A 13,593-nucleotide genomic window follows, 5' to 3' on the forward strand; every position below is an offset into this window, starting at 1 on the left:
CAAATGCAACTGCGTTGTACTTGCCATCAGTCTTCTGAGCTAGTACGGCACCTATACCAATTGAACTAGCATCAGCTGTCAGATAGAAGGGCTTAGAAAAATCTGGAAATTTCAAAATTGGAGTGGATGTTAGCTTTTCTTTTAGAGTCTGGATTGCTCTTTCTTGATGGAAGGTCCAAACAAAAGGAGCATCTTTCTTAAGCAATTCAGTTAGAGGAGCTGCTATTGAAGAAAAATTAGCATTGAAAGATCTATAAAAACCTGCTAGACCCACAGAGGATCTTACGGCATCAGCAGTTTTGGGGGATGGAAAATTTAGTACTGCCGTTACTTTACTTTGATCAGTCATAACCCCTCTAGGAGTGACTATGTGACCCAGAAACTTAATTTCTGATCTGAAAAATTGGCATTTGGACAGTTTGATCTTAAAATTGGCTTCTTCAAGCTTACCAAGTACTACATCAAGTCTTTTCAAATGTGTATCCACATCTTCGGACATGACGATTACATCATCTAAGTACACCATAAGTGCTTTACCTATGAGACCTCTAAAGATATTGGTCATGAGCCTAGAGAATGTGATAGGGGAGGATCATAATCCAAAGGCCATACGGAGGAAATGATAATGACCTGTGGGAGTGGAGAATGCGGTTAACTCTTGGCTGTCCTTGTGAAGAGGGACTTGCCAAAACCCTTGTAACAAGTCCAGGGTTGAGAAGACTTTGTTATCTCCGATGTTACGTAAAAGATCACGAAGTACAGGAAGTGGGAAGCGATCTGGAATAGTTTTCGCATTTAACTTCCTAAAGTCAATTACTGGGCGCCAAGTACTGTCCTTCTTAGGTACTAGGCTCAAGGGCACATTCCAGGGTGAACTGCTAGGTGCAATAACTCCATCATCGAACATCTGATTGATCAATTCTTCTGCGACAGCAACTTGAGAATGAGGCATTCTGTACGCAGGTATATAGATAGGTCTAGTACCAGGTTCAAGTGGAATACAATGGGACAATAAGCTCGTTATGCCCATCTCACCTGGTAAGGCAATGGCTTTATGACGTTTGTTCAACAGAGTCAACAAATGCTTGATCTCGTCTGGGAAGTCAGTGGGAGCTAAATCTTTCTCCTCAACTGGTGGAATGGATTAATCCAGTGGAGTGGATGAGGTCTCCCCTGTTGAAATAGCACTGACCCACTGGTCAGGTGGCAAGTCATCCTGTACTTGAACAGGGTAAGGATAGTGAACCAGGTCAACGAGATTGGTATTTGCTCTGAGACGAACACTGTGATCCGAAGTGTTAGCAAGGAATAAATGGATCTTACTGTCTCTTACAACATGTAAGGAAGGTTCAACAAATAAACCCTTGACCTTGCAGGAATCACTGTCAACTAGGACATTATCACCATCTGGAACACTAGGGACAGCAACAGACACTCTAGTGAGAGCACTAGCCGCAACAGAGACGTCTTTCTGCAGATGGCATGTGACATCAACAAGAGATGGCATTACTAGCTTCAAGTAATCGTTTTCCGACAAGGCGTCCCCTGTGGAGAAACTACTACTTGGACTAGCAGACATTGCAGGAATAGGCTGAGCACTCAAGGCAGTCTGAGCATCCTCGGACACTTTAGGCAATACACTATCTTGCATGTCTGAAGGTGTAGGTGGAACACAGATGGGAGTGACAGAGTTACTAGTGCCTGACCACTTGCGTACGCTACTGGAAAATGCACTGGCTTGTAAGGACTTAATCCGAATGTCGTACTCTGCAGCAGTATGGCAGATCTCTGATCCAAGCTGGTAACCCCAAAATGGAACGATCAAGTCGTCAATTTGGGCATGCCATCGGTAAGGGTCAAGCACAATATGTAAGTCTCTCATAGAAGCAAATCCCAGTAAAAGGTCACCAGGGAAAGTAATCTTGTCAACAACAAGGAAAGAAGCAGTAAAGTCTCTACCTTGGATAGAAAAGGTGAGTGAAGTCTGACCTCGGACATGCAGAAGGGAACCAGCTACTCCACTAAGGGAGGTTACAGTAGTTGGTTCTACGAGGAGGGCACGTCATAACTGCTTATCTTTAAACAAACTAGACCTGATGATATTAACTTGTGCACCAGAGTCCATGGACACAAGAACAGGCACATTATGAATAGATGCTTGCACTAGAGGACCTATCGTTTCATTGGGAGTTATGTGCAAACAAAAAGGTGGGCTGTCATCGGAGAAGGCATGTTCCACTTCATCCCAAAATTCATCTACGTCAGAGACGTGTGAAGCAACATCAACAGTGGGATTGTCATTCTCAAGGCTGCTTAAAGCTTCAAAGGAATTGTGAACAGGGATGGTGTACTCGTTATCACCTACTGTCACCATGGGACGGGTTGACTGGGGCAAAAATTGCACTGAGAGTGAATTTGTTCAATGAAATATGAAAAATAATAGATGCAAAAACACAAAACAGGGAAAAGGTTTGAGCACTTATAGTGATGCAGGAACAAAACACATCAATATATGCACAATACTATGAGAATTTTCTTGCAATGAAGCTTGTGGTGTGAAAAATTGGAAAATAATTGTCTTTCTTTAACACTATTATCTGTGGAGATAAGACAAATTAGACACTGGCTAAATGAAAGGAATTAAGACAAGAATGTTCAACACACAGAAGAAAAAAAAATAGCATATGAATGAAAACAAAAACAGCAAGAATACACAAATGCTGGGAGAAAAAAAATAACTGTGACAACACTGAGTTGTGATGCAGAATATAAGGTAACAAGTTACTGAATTACTTCACTGCATAAATTACTAGGCAAGGAACACAAGACTGTGAACACAAGATAATTGTGAGGTGTAAACACAAGGTTATACTGCTTATATATTGCACACAACAAGGAAAAACATTAAAGTACTTACTTCAAGTATATATAAAAAAATAAACACAACACAACAGACATAAATAAAGCACGAAAATTAACACTGATGAAAGAGAAAAAAATATTGCAAACAAGATATAATGAACACTGATCAAGATTCACTGAATGTCACTAAGAAATCAGTCAAGAAAATTGTCTCAACACTCGCAAATGTCTCTATATGATCACTGTAATGACGTTGGTGGAGAATGAGAGAGATGGTAGTGAAAGTAGGTAGAAGCTGGAGTCTGGTGGCTGGCGGCATTCACTGCTACCCACAACACGTTGACGGCTCGATGAATTTGCGCTTAAATCAATGATGGACAAACACAGGAGGCTTTTACAATGGCGCACAGGGTCAAAGGAATACTCTTGTCTCTTGAGCCCCTCTGTGGTCCATAAAATATGGTGCTAGAACCCGTGATAAGGGTAAAAAAAAAAAACAGTGGTAGTGGGTGAGGTGGGCGAGTGCTTGAGGCAGTGCGGCGAGACACCACGTGGTGACTGGGTCTATGGGATGAAGGGCATAAGCCACTCTGGGGACACCTGCACTAGGCACGAAAATATTCTAAGCCGGGCTGGCTTAAAAACCCACAAAATACCACAACACCACAGGGATGATAAAGCACTCAGAACAGCCAGAACTAGAAGCACAAAGTGATGAAGAAGACTGTACCCATGTGGCTTGCTTGAGTACTGGGTTAGTCACCTGGGTTAGTTGCTGGCTGGCTTGGCTTAACCCTTCACACATACTGGCTTGATAACTTGTAACAATGAACACAGCAGGGGTGGAAAGCTGGCTTAGCAGGCAAGGCTGGTATGGTGTAGGGCTGGGCTGGACTCCCCCCCACAGACTGGCTTGGTGGCTTGGCTTACTTTGCAAACCCGGGTCAACCCCTCGGAAGTAATGCAAATAAGCAAATAAAATGCTAATACACAGAGACTGACCAGTAAGTGAAGCAATAGGCTGGTGAAAGCTTGCTTGGAGTAGCTGGCTTGGGATTGTTGAGCGTCACCCGTCTTGGCAGGCCTAGCGTCACAGGATGGCAACCGGCTCAGTAGAAATTTATCTCCAGAAATTGCTGTAATCGTCAGAATTACATCCCACCGCTGCCACCATTTGTTGTGGGGGTTCGAAGGAGATAACGAAGGTTGAAGATAAACATATTTATTGGATGGTAACACTATATTGCAGAGTATGAGAAAAGGGAGCCCAACCTGCCGTGTGTTGCCTGGTAGACCTATGCGTGGACTGAGAGTGAGGTAGCACGTCCCACGCACTCATGCCACATCCTGTGAAGGCATACAAACAGTCACTACGTCCAGCAAAGGGGTCGTGTATGTAAAACATGTGGATGGTACTATGATACACAGATAAGATATACAACACATGTAGGGGATCAGCAACTATGCTGACACCTCCACTACATCACTTCCCAAACTACAGTGGACCCCTGCATAACGATCACCTCCAAATGTGACCAATTATGTAAGTGTATTTATGTAAGTGCGTTTGTACGTGTATGTTTGGGGGTCTGAAATGGACTAATCTACTTCACAATATTTCTTATGGGAACAAATTCGGTCAGTACTGGCACCTGAACATACTTCTGGAGTGAAAAAATATCGTTAACCGGGGGTCCACTGTATTCTACTTCCTGACTACTCTGTGGCTGAAGAAATACTTCCTAACATCCATGTGTTTCATCTGTGTCTTCAACTTCCAACTGTGTCCCCTTGTTGCTGTGTCCCATCTCTGGAACATCCTGTCTTTGTCCACCTTGTCAATTCCTCTCAGTATTTTGTATGTCGTTATCATGTTCTCCCTATCTCTCCTGTCCTCCAGTGTCGTCAGGTTGATTTCCCTTAACCTCTCCTCGTAGGACATACCTCTTAGCTCTGGGACTAGTCTTGTTGCAAACCTTTGCACTTTCTCTAGTTTCTTTACATGCTTGGCTAGGTGTGGGTTCCAAACTGGTGCCGCATACTCCAATATGCGCCTAATGTACACGGTGTATAGGGTCCTGAACGATTCCTTATTAATATGTCGGAATGCTGTTCTGAGGTTTGCTAGGCGCCCATATGCTGCAGCAGTTATTTGGGTGATGTACGCTTCAGGAGATGTGCCTGGTGTTATACTCACCCCGAGATCTTTTTCCTTGAGCGAGGTTTGTAGTCTCTGGCCCCCTAGACTGTACTCCGTCTGCGGTCTTCTTTGCCCCTCCCCAATCTTCATGACTTTGCACTTGGTGGGGTTGAACTCCAGGAGCCAATTGCTGGACCAGGTCTGCAGCCTGTCCAGATCCCTTTGTAGTTTTGCCTGGTCTTTGATCGAATGAATTCTTCTCATCAACTTCATGTCATCTTCAAACAGGAACACTTCGGAGTCTATTCCTTCCGTCATGTCGTTCACAAATACCAGAAATAGCACTGGTCCTAGGACTGACCCCTGTGGGACCCCGCTGGTCACAGGTGCCCACTCTGACACCTCGCCTCGTACCATGACTCGCTGCTGTTTTCCTGACAAGTATTCCCTGATCCATTGTAGTGCCTTCCCTGTTATCCCTGCCTGGTCCTCCAGTTTTTGCACTAATCTCTTGTGTGGAACTTTGTCAAACGCCTTCTTGCAGCCCAAGAAAATGCAATCAAAGTGTGTGTGTGTGTGTATGTGTGTGTGTTTTCAAAAATATGTACTCTCCTAAATGTGGTTGCAGGGGACGAGTCTCAGAGCCTGGCACTGCCTCATCAATGGTCGCAACTGAATTCACAGTCTTCTGGCTTTGAGAGCCTTATTGTTCCTCATGTTAAGACTATATGCATGGCTTCTACCTCTGCCACTCCACAGTCCTGGTCGTTCCATTTCCCGATCACTCTGAGGCTGAAGAAACACTTCTTAACATCCATGTAACTTGTCTTTTCAACTTCCAGCTGAACCGTCATCTTTCTGTTCTTACCTCTCGAACAAGCTTTCCCTGCGCACCCTATCAATTCCTATCTGTATTTGGTACGTTGCTATCACAAAAAAATAAATGGTTATAACTATGACGATAATTTTTAAAGGGGTGGACCGGTAAGCCAGTGGAAGGCCTCGGTCAGATGACGAAAAGCTCCAATTGCTGGTCTTCATCTAAGACCAGCGTCAGGAAACACTTGTCCTGTTTCCCGACGAACCTTAACTAACCTTGCTATCATGTTGCTCGTAGTCATTCTTCAACGTCAACAGGTTTAGCTTAAGAAGGCAACTGCAGTGAAATAAAATATATTTTTAGGTTGCGATTAATTTCGTCGGTTATTGGAAAAAAAATATACTCTTGTATGACTAAATGTTGTTGAATAAATCAAGTTGTCTATTATGGAACGTGAAAGTGCAGTCGACACTTGTTGATAAATTCAGCAAACACACGAGGAGACAAAGTCAATATTAGGATGTTAAACGGAGATCGAAATAGACAGTTACATTTTACATTGTGTTTTTTCATTCATGTGGGTTTTCTCAGTTCCATGGTGTTAAATTTGGGTTAAAAATACACAAGACTTGGTGTAAAAATACACAAGACTTGATATAAAAATACACGAGACTTGGTATAAAAATACACAAGACTTGGTATAAAAATACACAAGACTTGATATAAAAATACACGAGACTTGATATAAAAATACACGAGACTTGGTATAAAAATACACAAGACTTGATATAAAAATACACGAGACTTGGTATAAAAATACACAAGACTTGGTATAAAAATACACGAGACTTGGTATAAAAATACACGAGACTTGGTATAAAAGTACACGAGACTTGGTATAAAAATACACAAGACTTGGTGTAGAAATACACAAGACTTGGTATAAAAATACACGAGACTTGGTATAAAAATACACAAGACTTGGTATAAAAATACACAAGACTTGGTATAAAAATACACAAGACTTGGTATAAAAATACACAAGACTTGGTATAAAAATACACAAGACTTGATATAAAAATACACAAGACTTGGTATAAAAATACTCAAGACTTGGTATAAAAATACACAAGACTTGGTATAAAAATACACAAGACTTGGTATAAAAATACACGAGACTTGATATAAAAATACACGAGACTTGGTATGAAGACAAGTTATAAACATTACCTTACACCTCTCCTGATTGTGTATATGCAGATTATGTCCTACCCAGGACAACTGTACGACGCTGTAAGAGTCATGAAAGAAACATTATCAGTATTATTATAACCAGTGAGGTGCACAAGCAAGAGGCTCTCACAACAAGAAGCACATTGTTGAAGGTGGTGATGGGTAGTGAACTAAACTCTTGTGGTGCTACTGTCGCGTTCCGTCTTGACGAGAAATTTCGTTGGTTCTATAAGCCTTCATCAGTGAGGTGGGATTTCTTTTATGGAAGGTGTCTTAATGCCTTGATCCAATTAACTGTAGTTACCTTCTTTTTTGGGGGGGATAAAACGTAGTTACCTACCTTTTTGAGCTTCATGTGGCCCCTATGTGTTTTGCGCCTCCTTATGATGATGACAATATATTATTAATAATAAAACTAATGATAATAATAATTACAATAATAATAATAATAATGAGGTGTTACTGTGCAAGTATCTTTCAGATGTATATAGTGAAAATATTGACAAATATTTGTTGACAGATGCAGAATGCAGAAATGCCCTACAAAGCTGGATATGAAGAAGATGGTTTTCTAAGAAGCCTTAAAATTGAACCTGAAGAAATTGAATTTAAGGCAGATAAATGTACAAAGGTAATTGTGGAAGTCATTTTTCATGCAAATTTAAAAAAAAATGCACTATGTATATATAGTGTAAAGCACTATGTATATATAGTGTAATTGAGGGCCTCACTTACACTATGGTTGTCTCTCAGCTCTTGTGTCCTGTATACTTGAGTAGCTCGAAGTCCTACAACCTCAACAGTTCTCCTGCCTCTGTCCCTCTATGTCTGTGTCTTCTGGGGTCACCCCAGTTTCTAATTCTTTTGCAGTTTTATCCTCTGACACTCCTACCTCCGCACCACTTCCTCCTCCTCCTTCTTCATCTCACTCGCTTGCTTCTCAATCTACGCAATCTACGAAACCTCGCAGACCTGCACTTCTCATCCATCACCTGCAAAAAATATATCTCCCACATCGGAGCCTCGTTCTCACCCTCTTTCCAGCTCTCACACGAAGGTAGAGGTTTACCCTCCCCCTCGTGTAGTTCTTTCTTCTCCTGTTCTCCCCCCCTGTCTTCCTCCATAGTTGTCCTCCAGCCTCCTTCCTCTCCTGTTACACTGCAGGCCTCTTCTACACCAGCCGACGCATCTCTCCAGGTTCATACTCCCTGCCCCCCTCAGACCTCTTTGGTCACCTCTGTAGTTCCTTTGACCTTTCTTTGCAATGCTTCTCCTGTCTCTGACATCATGGCATCGTCAGCTTCCTTAACGATTGAGACGTTAGACACTATTTCCTGCTATATTGCAGAGATGACACCCCTGACGGACAACGGGACTCCCTCTACTCTTACTTCACAACCCTCGCAACAATCTATTCCTCCGCAACATTCACATTCTTCCTTGCTTACACGCTTACCATTACCACCACATGTTGACTTTAAGTATCCTAATAGTCCATAGGTTTTATCATTTCTTATTGTTGCCAACTTTATTTCTGTACATAATGTCTTTTTCACAATGGAATATTCGTGATCTTAGGGGCAATCGAGGAGAACTCCAAGTGTTGCTCTCCCAGTTGTCCCCAGTATGTGTTGGGTTGCAAGAACTCAAAATTCGTGCTGCTGTCATTCGCCCCATTTTGGGTTACATGCTATTATATTCTTAAGATCCTTTACCTGACGAATCACTTAATGAAAGCACGCTTCTTGTGTTCTTTGATATACAGTATCAGCAAGCTTTTATTCGTTCCCCACTGCATTATACTGCAGCTCGGATTTATTTACACAGATGGATTACAGTTTGCTCTTTCTATCTTTCTCCCTCTGGTGCATTCTGTCTCTCTGATATTGCGTTTTTAATTACTTCTCTACTGCCGCCCATCTTGCTGTTGGGTGACTTAACGCTCACCATCACCTGTGGGAAGGATCCCACTGTGACTCTCATGGTGATCAGTTGGAGACTCTTCTCACTTCTCTCCCTCTTCATATTTTAAATACAGGTGCTCCTACCCATTTTGACTCTCGCACTCAGTCTCTCTCCTTCATTGATCTTTCCGTCTGTTCCTCACGCACTGCACTTGATTTCATGTGGTCTGCTCTTCCAGATTTACATGATGGTGATCACTTTCCTATCCTCCTTACTTCTGCTACATATACCCGACCGTTTCGTAACCTTCGTTGGCAATTTGCCTGAGCAGATCAGGAGTTATACTCCCGTCCTACTATGTGTTGCAAGGACCCCCTTTCGTCGTCTGTTGATGAACTGGCGCACCAATTTTCGACCTTAGTCTTGTCTGTGGCAACCTGTTCTTTCCCCCAAACCTCAGGTAGGCATTCTCAGACATGCGTACCTTGGTGGTCTCCTACGCACACCCGCGAAGTGCATTTAAAACGTGCTGCATGGGGCCGTTATCGATACAACTGTACTGTGGAGCGTCTGTTGGATTTTAAGCAGGCAAGGGCAGCTGCTTGCCGCGTCAACGCGATGCTAAATGCACTTGTTGGCAAGACTACGTGTCTTCCATTGCCTTGTCTTCCCCTATGTGCACGATATAGATTTCTCCTCCAATGTATTGGAGCCGTATAATGTACCTTTTACTCTTCTAGAGTTGGAGTCCACGCTTTCCATGTGCCGGCCGTCGGCACCGGGACCTGACGATATCCACATCATTATGCTACACCATCTCCATTCTACAGCCCTTCCTGTTCTTTTACGTCTTTTCAATCTAATTTGGGAACGTGGGGTTCTCCCACAACACTGGAAATCGGCTATTGTACTACCATTTCGCAAACCTGGTGCCTCAGGGCTTGACGCTTCTCACTATTGTCCCATTTCCCTGACCAGTGTGGTCTGCAAGGTGAGGGAACAGTTGGTGAATAGACATCTGATGTGGTTCTTAGAGACACACAATAGCCTTTACCCTCGCCAACATGGCTTTCGCAAAGGCCATATTGGCCTTTGCAAAATACATATATTTGAAATGCCTTCGTTAGCAACCACTGTGTCCTAGTGGTCTTTTTCGATCTAGAGAAGGCATATGAGAAGGCATATACAATATTCCCCAAACTGGAGCCGTTTTGTGGGATATTGACATTTTCGAATTCATCAACCCGAATATACCCTTAATATACCCATAATATACCCTTAATATACCCTTAATATACCCTTAATACGTTCAAATATCTTTGGCAACGAATTTTTGTTGTTGTTGTTGTTGACAAGTAAATAATAATAATAATAATAATTATTGGAATAATAATAACTGTGACATAGTGTATGCTCGCTTGCTAAGTCTAGAGTATAGTTGTATATTAAGTCTAGAGTATAGTTGTATACTAAGTCTAGAGTATAGTTGTATATTAAGTCTAGAGTATAGTTGTATACTAAGTCTAGAGTATAGTTGTATACTAAGTCTAGAGTATAGTTGTATATTAAGTCTAGAGTATAGTTGTATACTAAGTCTAGAGTATAGTTGTATATTAAGTCTAGAGTATAGTTGTATACTAAGTCTAGAGTATAGTTGTATACTAAGTCTAGAGTATAGTTGTATACTAAGTCTAGAGTATAGTTGTATACTAAGTCTAGAGTATAGTTGTATATTAAGTCCAGAGTATAGTTGTATACTAAGTCTAGAGTATAGTTGTATACTAAGTCTAGAGTATAGTTGTATAAGTTGTATATTAAGTCCAGAGTATAGTTGTATACTAAGTCTAGAGTATAGTTGTATACTAAGTCTAGAGTATAGTTGTATACTAAGTCTAGAGTATAGTTATATACTAAGTCTAGAGTATAGTTATATACTAAGTCTAGAGTATAGTTGTATACTAAGTCTAGAGTATAGTTGTATATTAAGTCCAGAGTATAGTTGTATACTAAGTCTAGAGTATAGTTGTATATTAAGTCCAGAGTATAGTTGTATACTAAGTCTAGAGTATAGTTGTATACTAAGTCTAGAGTATAGTTGTATATTAAGTCCAGAGTATAGTTGTATACTAAGTCTAGAGTATAGTTGTATACTAAGTCTAGAGTATAGTTGTATACTAAGTCTAGAGTATAGTTATATACTAAGTCTAGAGTATAGTTATATACTAAGTCTAGAGTATAGTTGTATATTAAGTCCAGAGTATAGTTGTATACTAAGTCTAGAGTATAGTTGTATACTAAGTCTAGAGTATAGTTATATACTAAGTCTAGAGTATAGTTGTATATTAAGTCCAGAGTATAGTTGTATACTAAGTCTAGAGTATAGTTGTATACTAAGCCTAGAGTATAGTTGTATACTAAGCCTAGAGTATAGTTGTATACTAAGCCTAGAGTATAGTTGTATACTAAGCCTAGAGTATAGTTGTATACTAAGCCTAGAGTATAGTTGTATACTAAGCCTAGAGTATAGTTGTATACTAAGCCTAGAGTATAATTGTATACTAAGCCTAGAGTATAGTTGTATACTAAGTCTAGAGTATAGTTGTATACTAAATCTAGAGTATAGTTGTATACTAAGTCTAGAGTATAGTTGTATACTAAGTCTAGAGTATAGTTGTATACTAAGTCTAGAGTATAGTTGTATACTAAGTCTAGAGTATAGTTGTATACTAAGTCTAGAGTATAATTGTATACTAAATCTAGAGTATAGTTGTATACTAAGCCTAGAGTATAATTGTATACTAAGCCTAGAGTATAGTTGTATACTAAGCCTAGAGTATAGTTGTATACTAAGCCTAGAGTATAGTTGTATACTAAGCCTAGAGTATAGCTGTATACTAAGCCTAGAGTATAGTTGTATACTAAGCCTAGAGTATAGCTGTATACTAAGCCTAGAGTATAGTTGTATACTAAGCCTAGAGTATAGTTGTATACTAAGCCTAGAGTATAGTTGTATACTAAGCCTAGAGTATAGTTGTATACTAAGCCTAGAGTATAGTTGTATACTGAGCCTAGAGTATAGTTGTATACTAAGCCTAGAGTATAGTTGTATACTAAGTCTAGAGTATAGTTGTATACTAAGCCTAGAGTATAGTTGTATATTAACAAGGGACAACAACACGTTTATTAACAAGGGTTAACTTCATGTATATTAACAAGGGTTAACAACTTGATGTATATCAACAAGAATCAACAACTTTAAGTCATTACTTTACTCTTCCTATGCAATTATGTAAATGTATAATTGATTATTTTTCAGATTTACGTCTGGCACACACAGACCAAGAAGAATGGACCTTCTCAAAGAACAATCTTACAATCCAAATACAATGGTACTAATCTAAGAATTTTGGAGAAAAAGATGATGATAGAATCGTAAGCTTTCAGCGTGTATTTTAACTGTCTCGGAAAATATTTATATAATTTTATACATTATTTTTTATATAATAAAAAAAATATATATTTTTTAGTTTGTTTCACCTATGAGGTCCGGGCCGGGAGAATCTTTAAAAAAAAAAAAAATCAAAATTTTAGGAAAATATATTTAATATACTTGTGTATACCAGCGAATAGCTGTGGTAGATATTGTGTCACAATAACTAGAAAAGGCACAATACCGTGTGACTTTGTAAATGGTCCAAGTCGGACCGAAACGTCGTCGTAAGCATCTCTCTTCTATGTGGGATTTGTGTGTGTGTAGTATTATCAGGTGTTGTTAAAGTAGCCTTAAGTATAATCTGTTACCAACTGTACCAAAATTGCACACGAAAATCACTCCCTATGAAAGCAAAAGACTCGGCAGGAGATGCAACATTCCCCCGATGAAAAGCAGGCGTGCCACCACTACACTGAGAGACAACACATGAAGTGTTCAGGACCCAAGACTGTTCAACTGCCTCCCAGCATACATAGACCCCTGGCTGGATAGGTACCTAAAGTCAATACCTGACCAACCGGGCTAAGGTTCATATGTCAGTTTGCTTACGGCCAGCAGTAACAGCTTGGTTGATCAGACCCTGATCCACCACGAGGCTCTCAGACCGAGCCACGGAGGCATTGACCCCCGAAACCCTCTCCAGATAAACTCCAGGTAAACCCTTCGAATGATATGTTAGTGACCCTGGAATGACCCTGAGCTCCAGTGGAGAGAGAATCCCGACTGGACGGTGTAAAAACTTACACAGGTGTATACTTAATATTACTGTATAACACTTACCAGTATGTGTAGACAGCTGTACACTGCACTGTCGTATCTTGAAGTGACCTGCTTACACAGATTATTCCACTATGCAAAACGGTACAATATAACTGTATGTTTCGGGACTGCGCAGTCTCTTTACGCTGCTAAGATACCTTGTGTTATGGTGGTTATCTAAAATATCCAACTGAGATACAGAATGCAGAGATTTTTGAAGTGATCTTGCCAAGTTCTCCCTAACATTTCATTAGAACTCTTCAGAAGAGTTGTTATGGGCCAAGTGATATGTTTTAATTTATCTACTTGCCCGAGGCCCTTCCATTATTGACTTTATTCATGCATAATTTATTTTCGTCCTGACCAATAAAATTATTGATT

The 13,593-nt window shown here is 40.4% G+C and overlaps 1 protein-coding gene across 3 annotated transcripts in view; it reads left to right on the plus strand.

Moving 5' to 3' along the window:
• The window catches only part of LOC128702287 (galactosylgalactosylxylosylprotein 3-beta-glucuronosyltransferase P), a 264,425-nt gene extending 251,946 nt beyond the window's left edge, over positions 1-12,479 (plus strand). For all 3 annotated transcript variants that reach the window (XM_070102066.1, XM_070102065.1, XM_070102067.1), the window contains exons 7-8: positions 7,576-7,686; positions 12,277-12,479. In XM_070102066.1, coding sequence (XP_069958167.1) covers positions 7,576-7,686; positions 12,277-12,396 — 231 coding nt within the window. In that variant the 3' untranslated portion in view covers positions 12,397-12,479. The remainder of the gene's footprint in view (positions 1-7,575; positions 7,687-12,276) is intronic.
• The last annotated feature ends 1,114 nt before the right edge of the window (positions 12,480-13,593 follow it).

The sequence above is a fragment of the Cherax quadricarinatus genome, chromosome 80 (genome assembly GCF_038502225.1).
Source record: "Cherax quadricarinatus isolate ZL_2023a chromosome 80, ASM3850222v1, whole genome shotgun sequence".
NCBI classification, from domain to species: Eukaryota; Metazoa; Arthropoda; class Malacostraca; order Decapoda; family Parastacidae; genus Cherax; species Cherax quadricarinatus.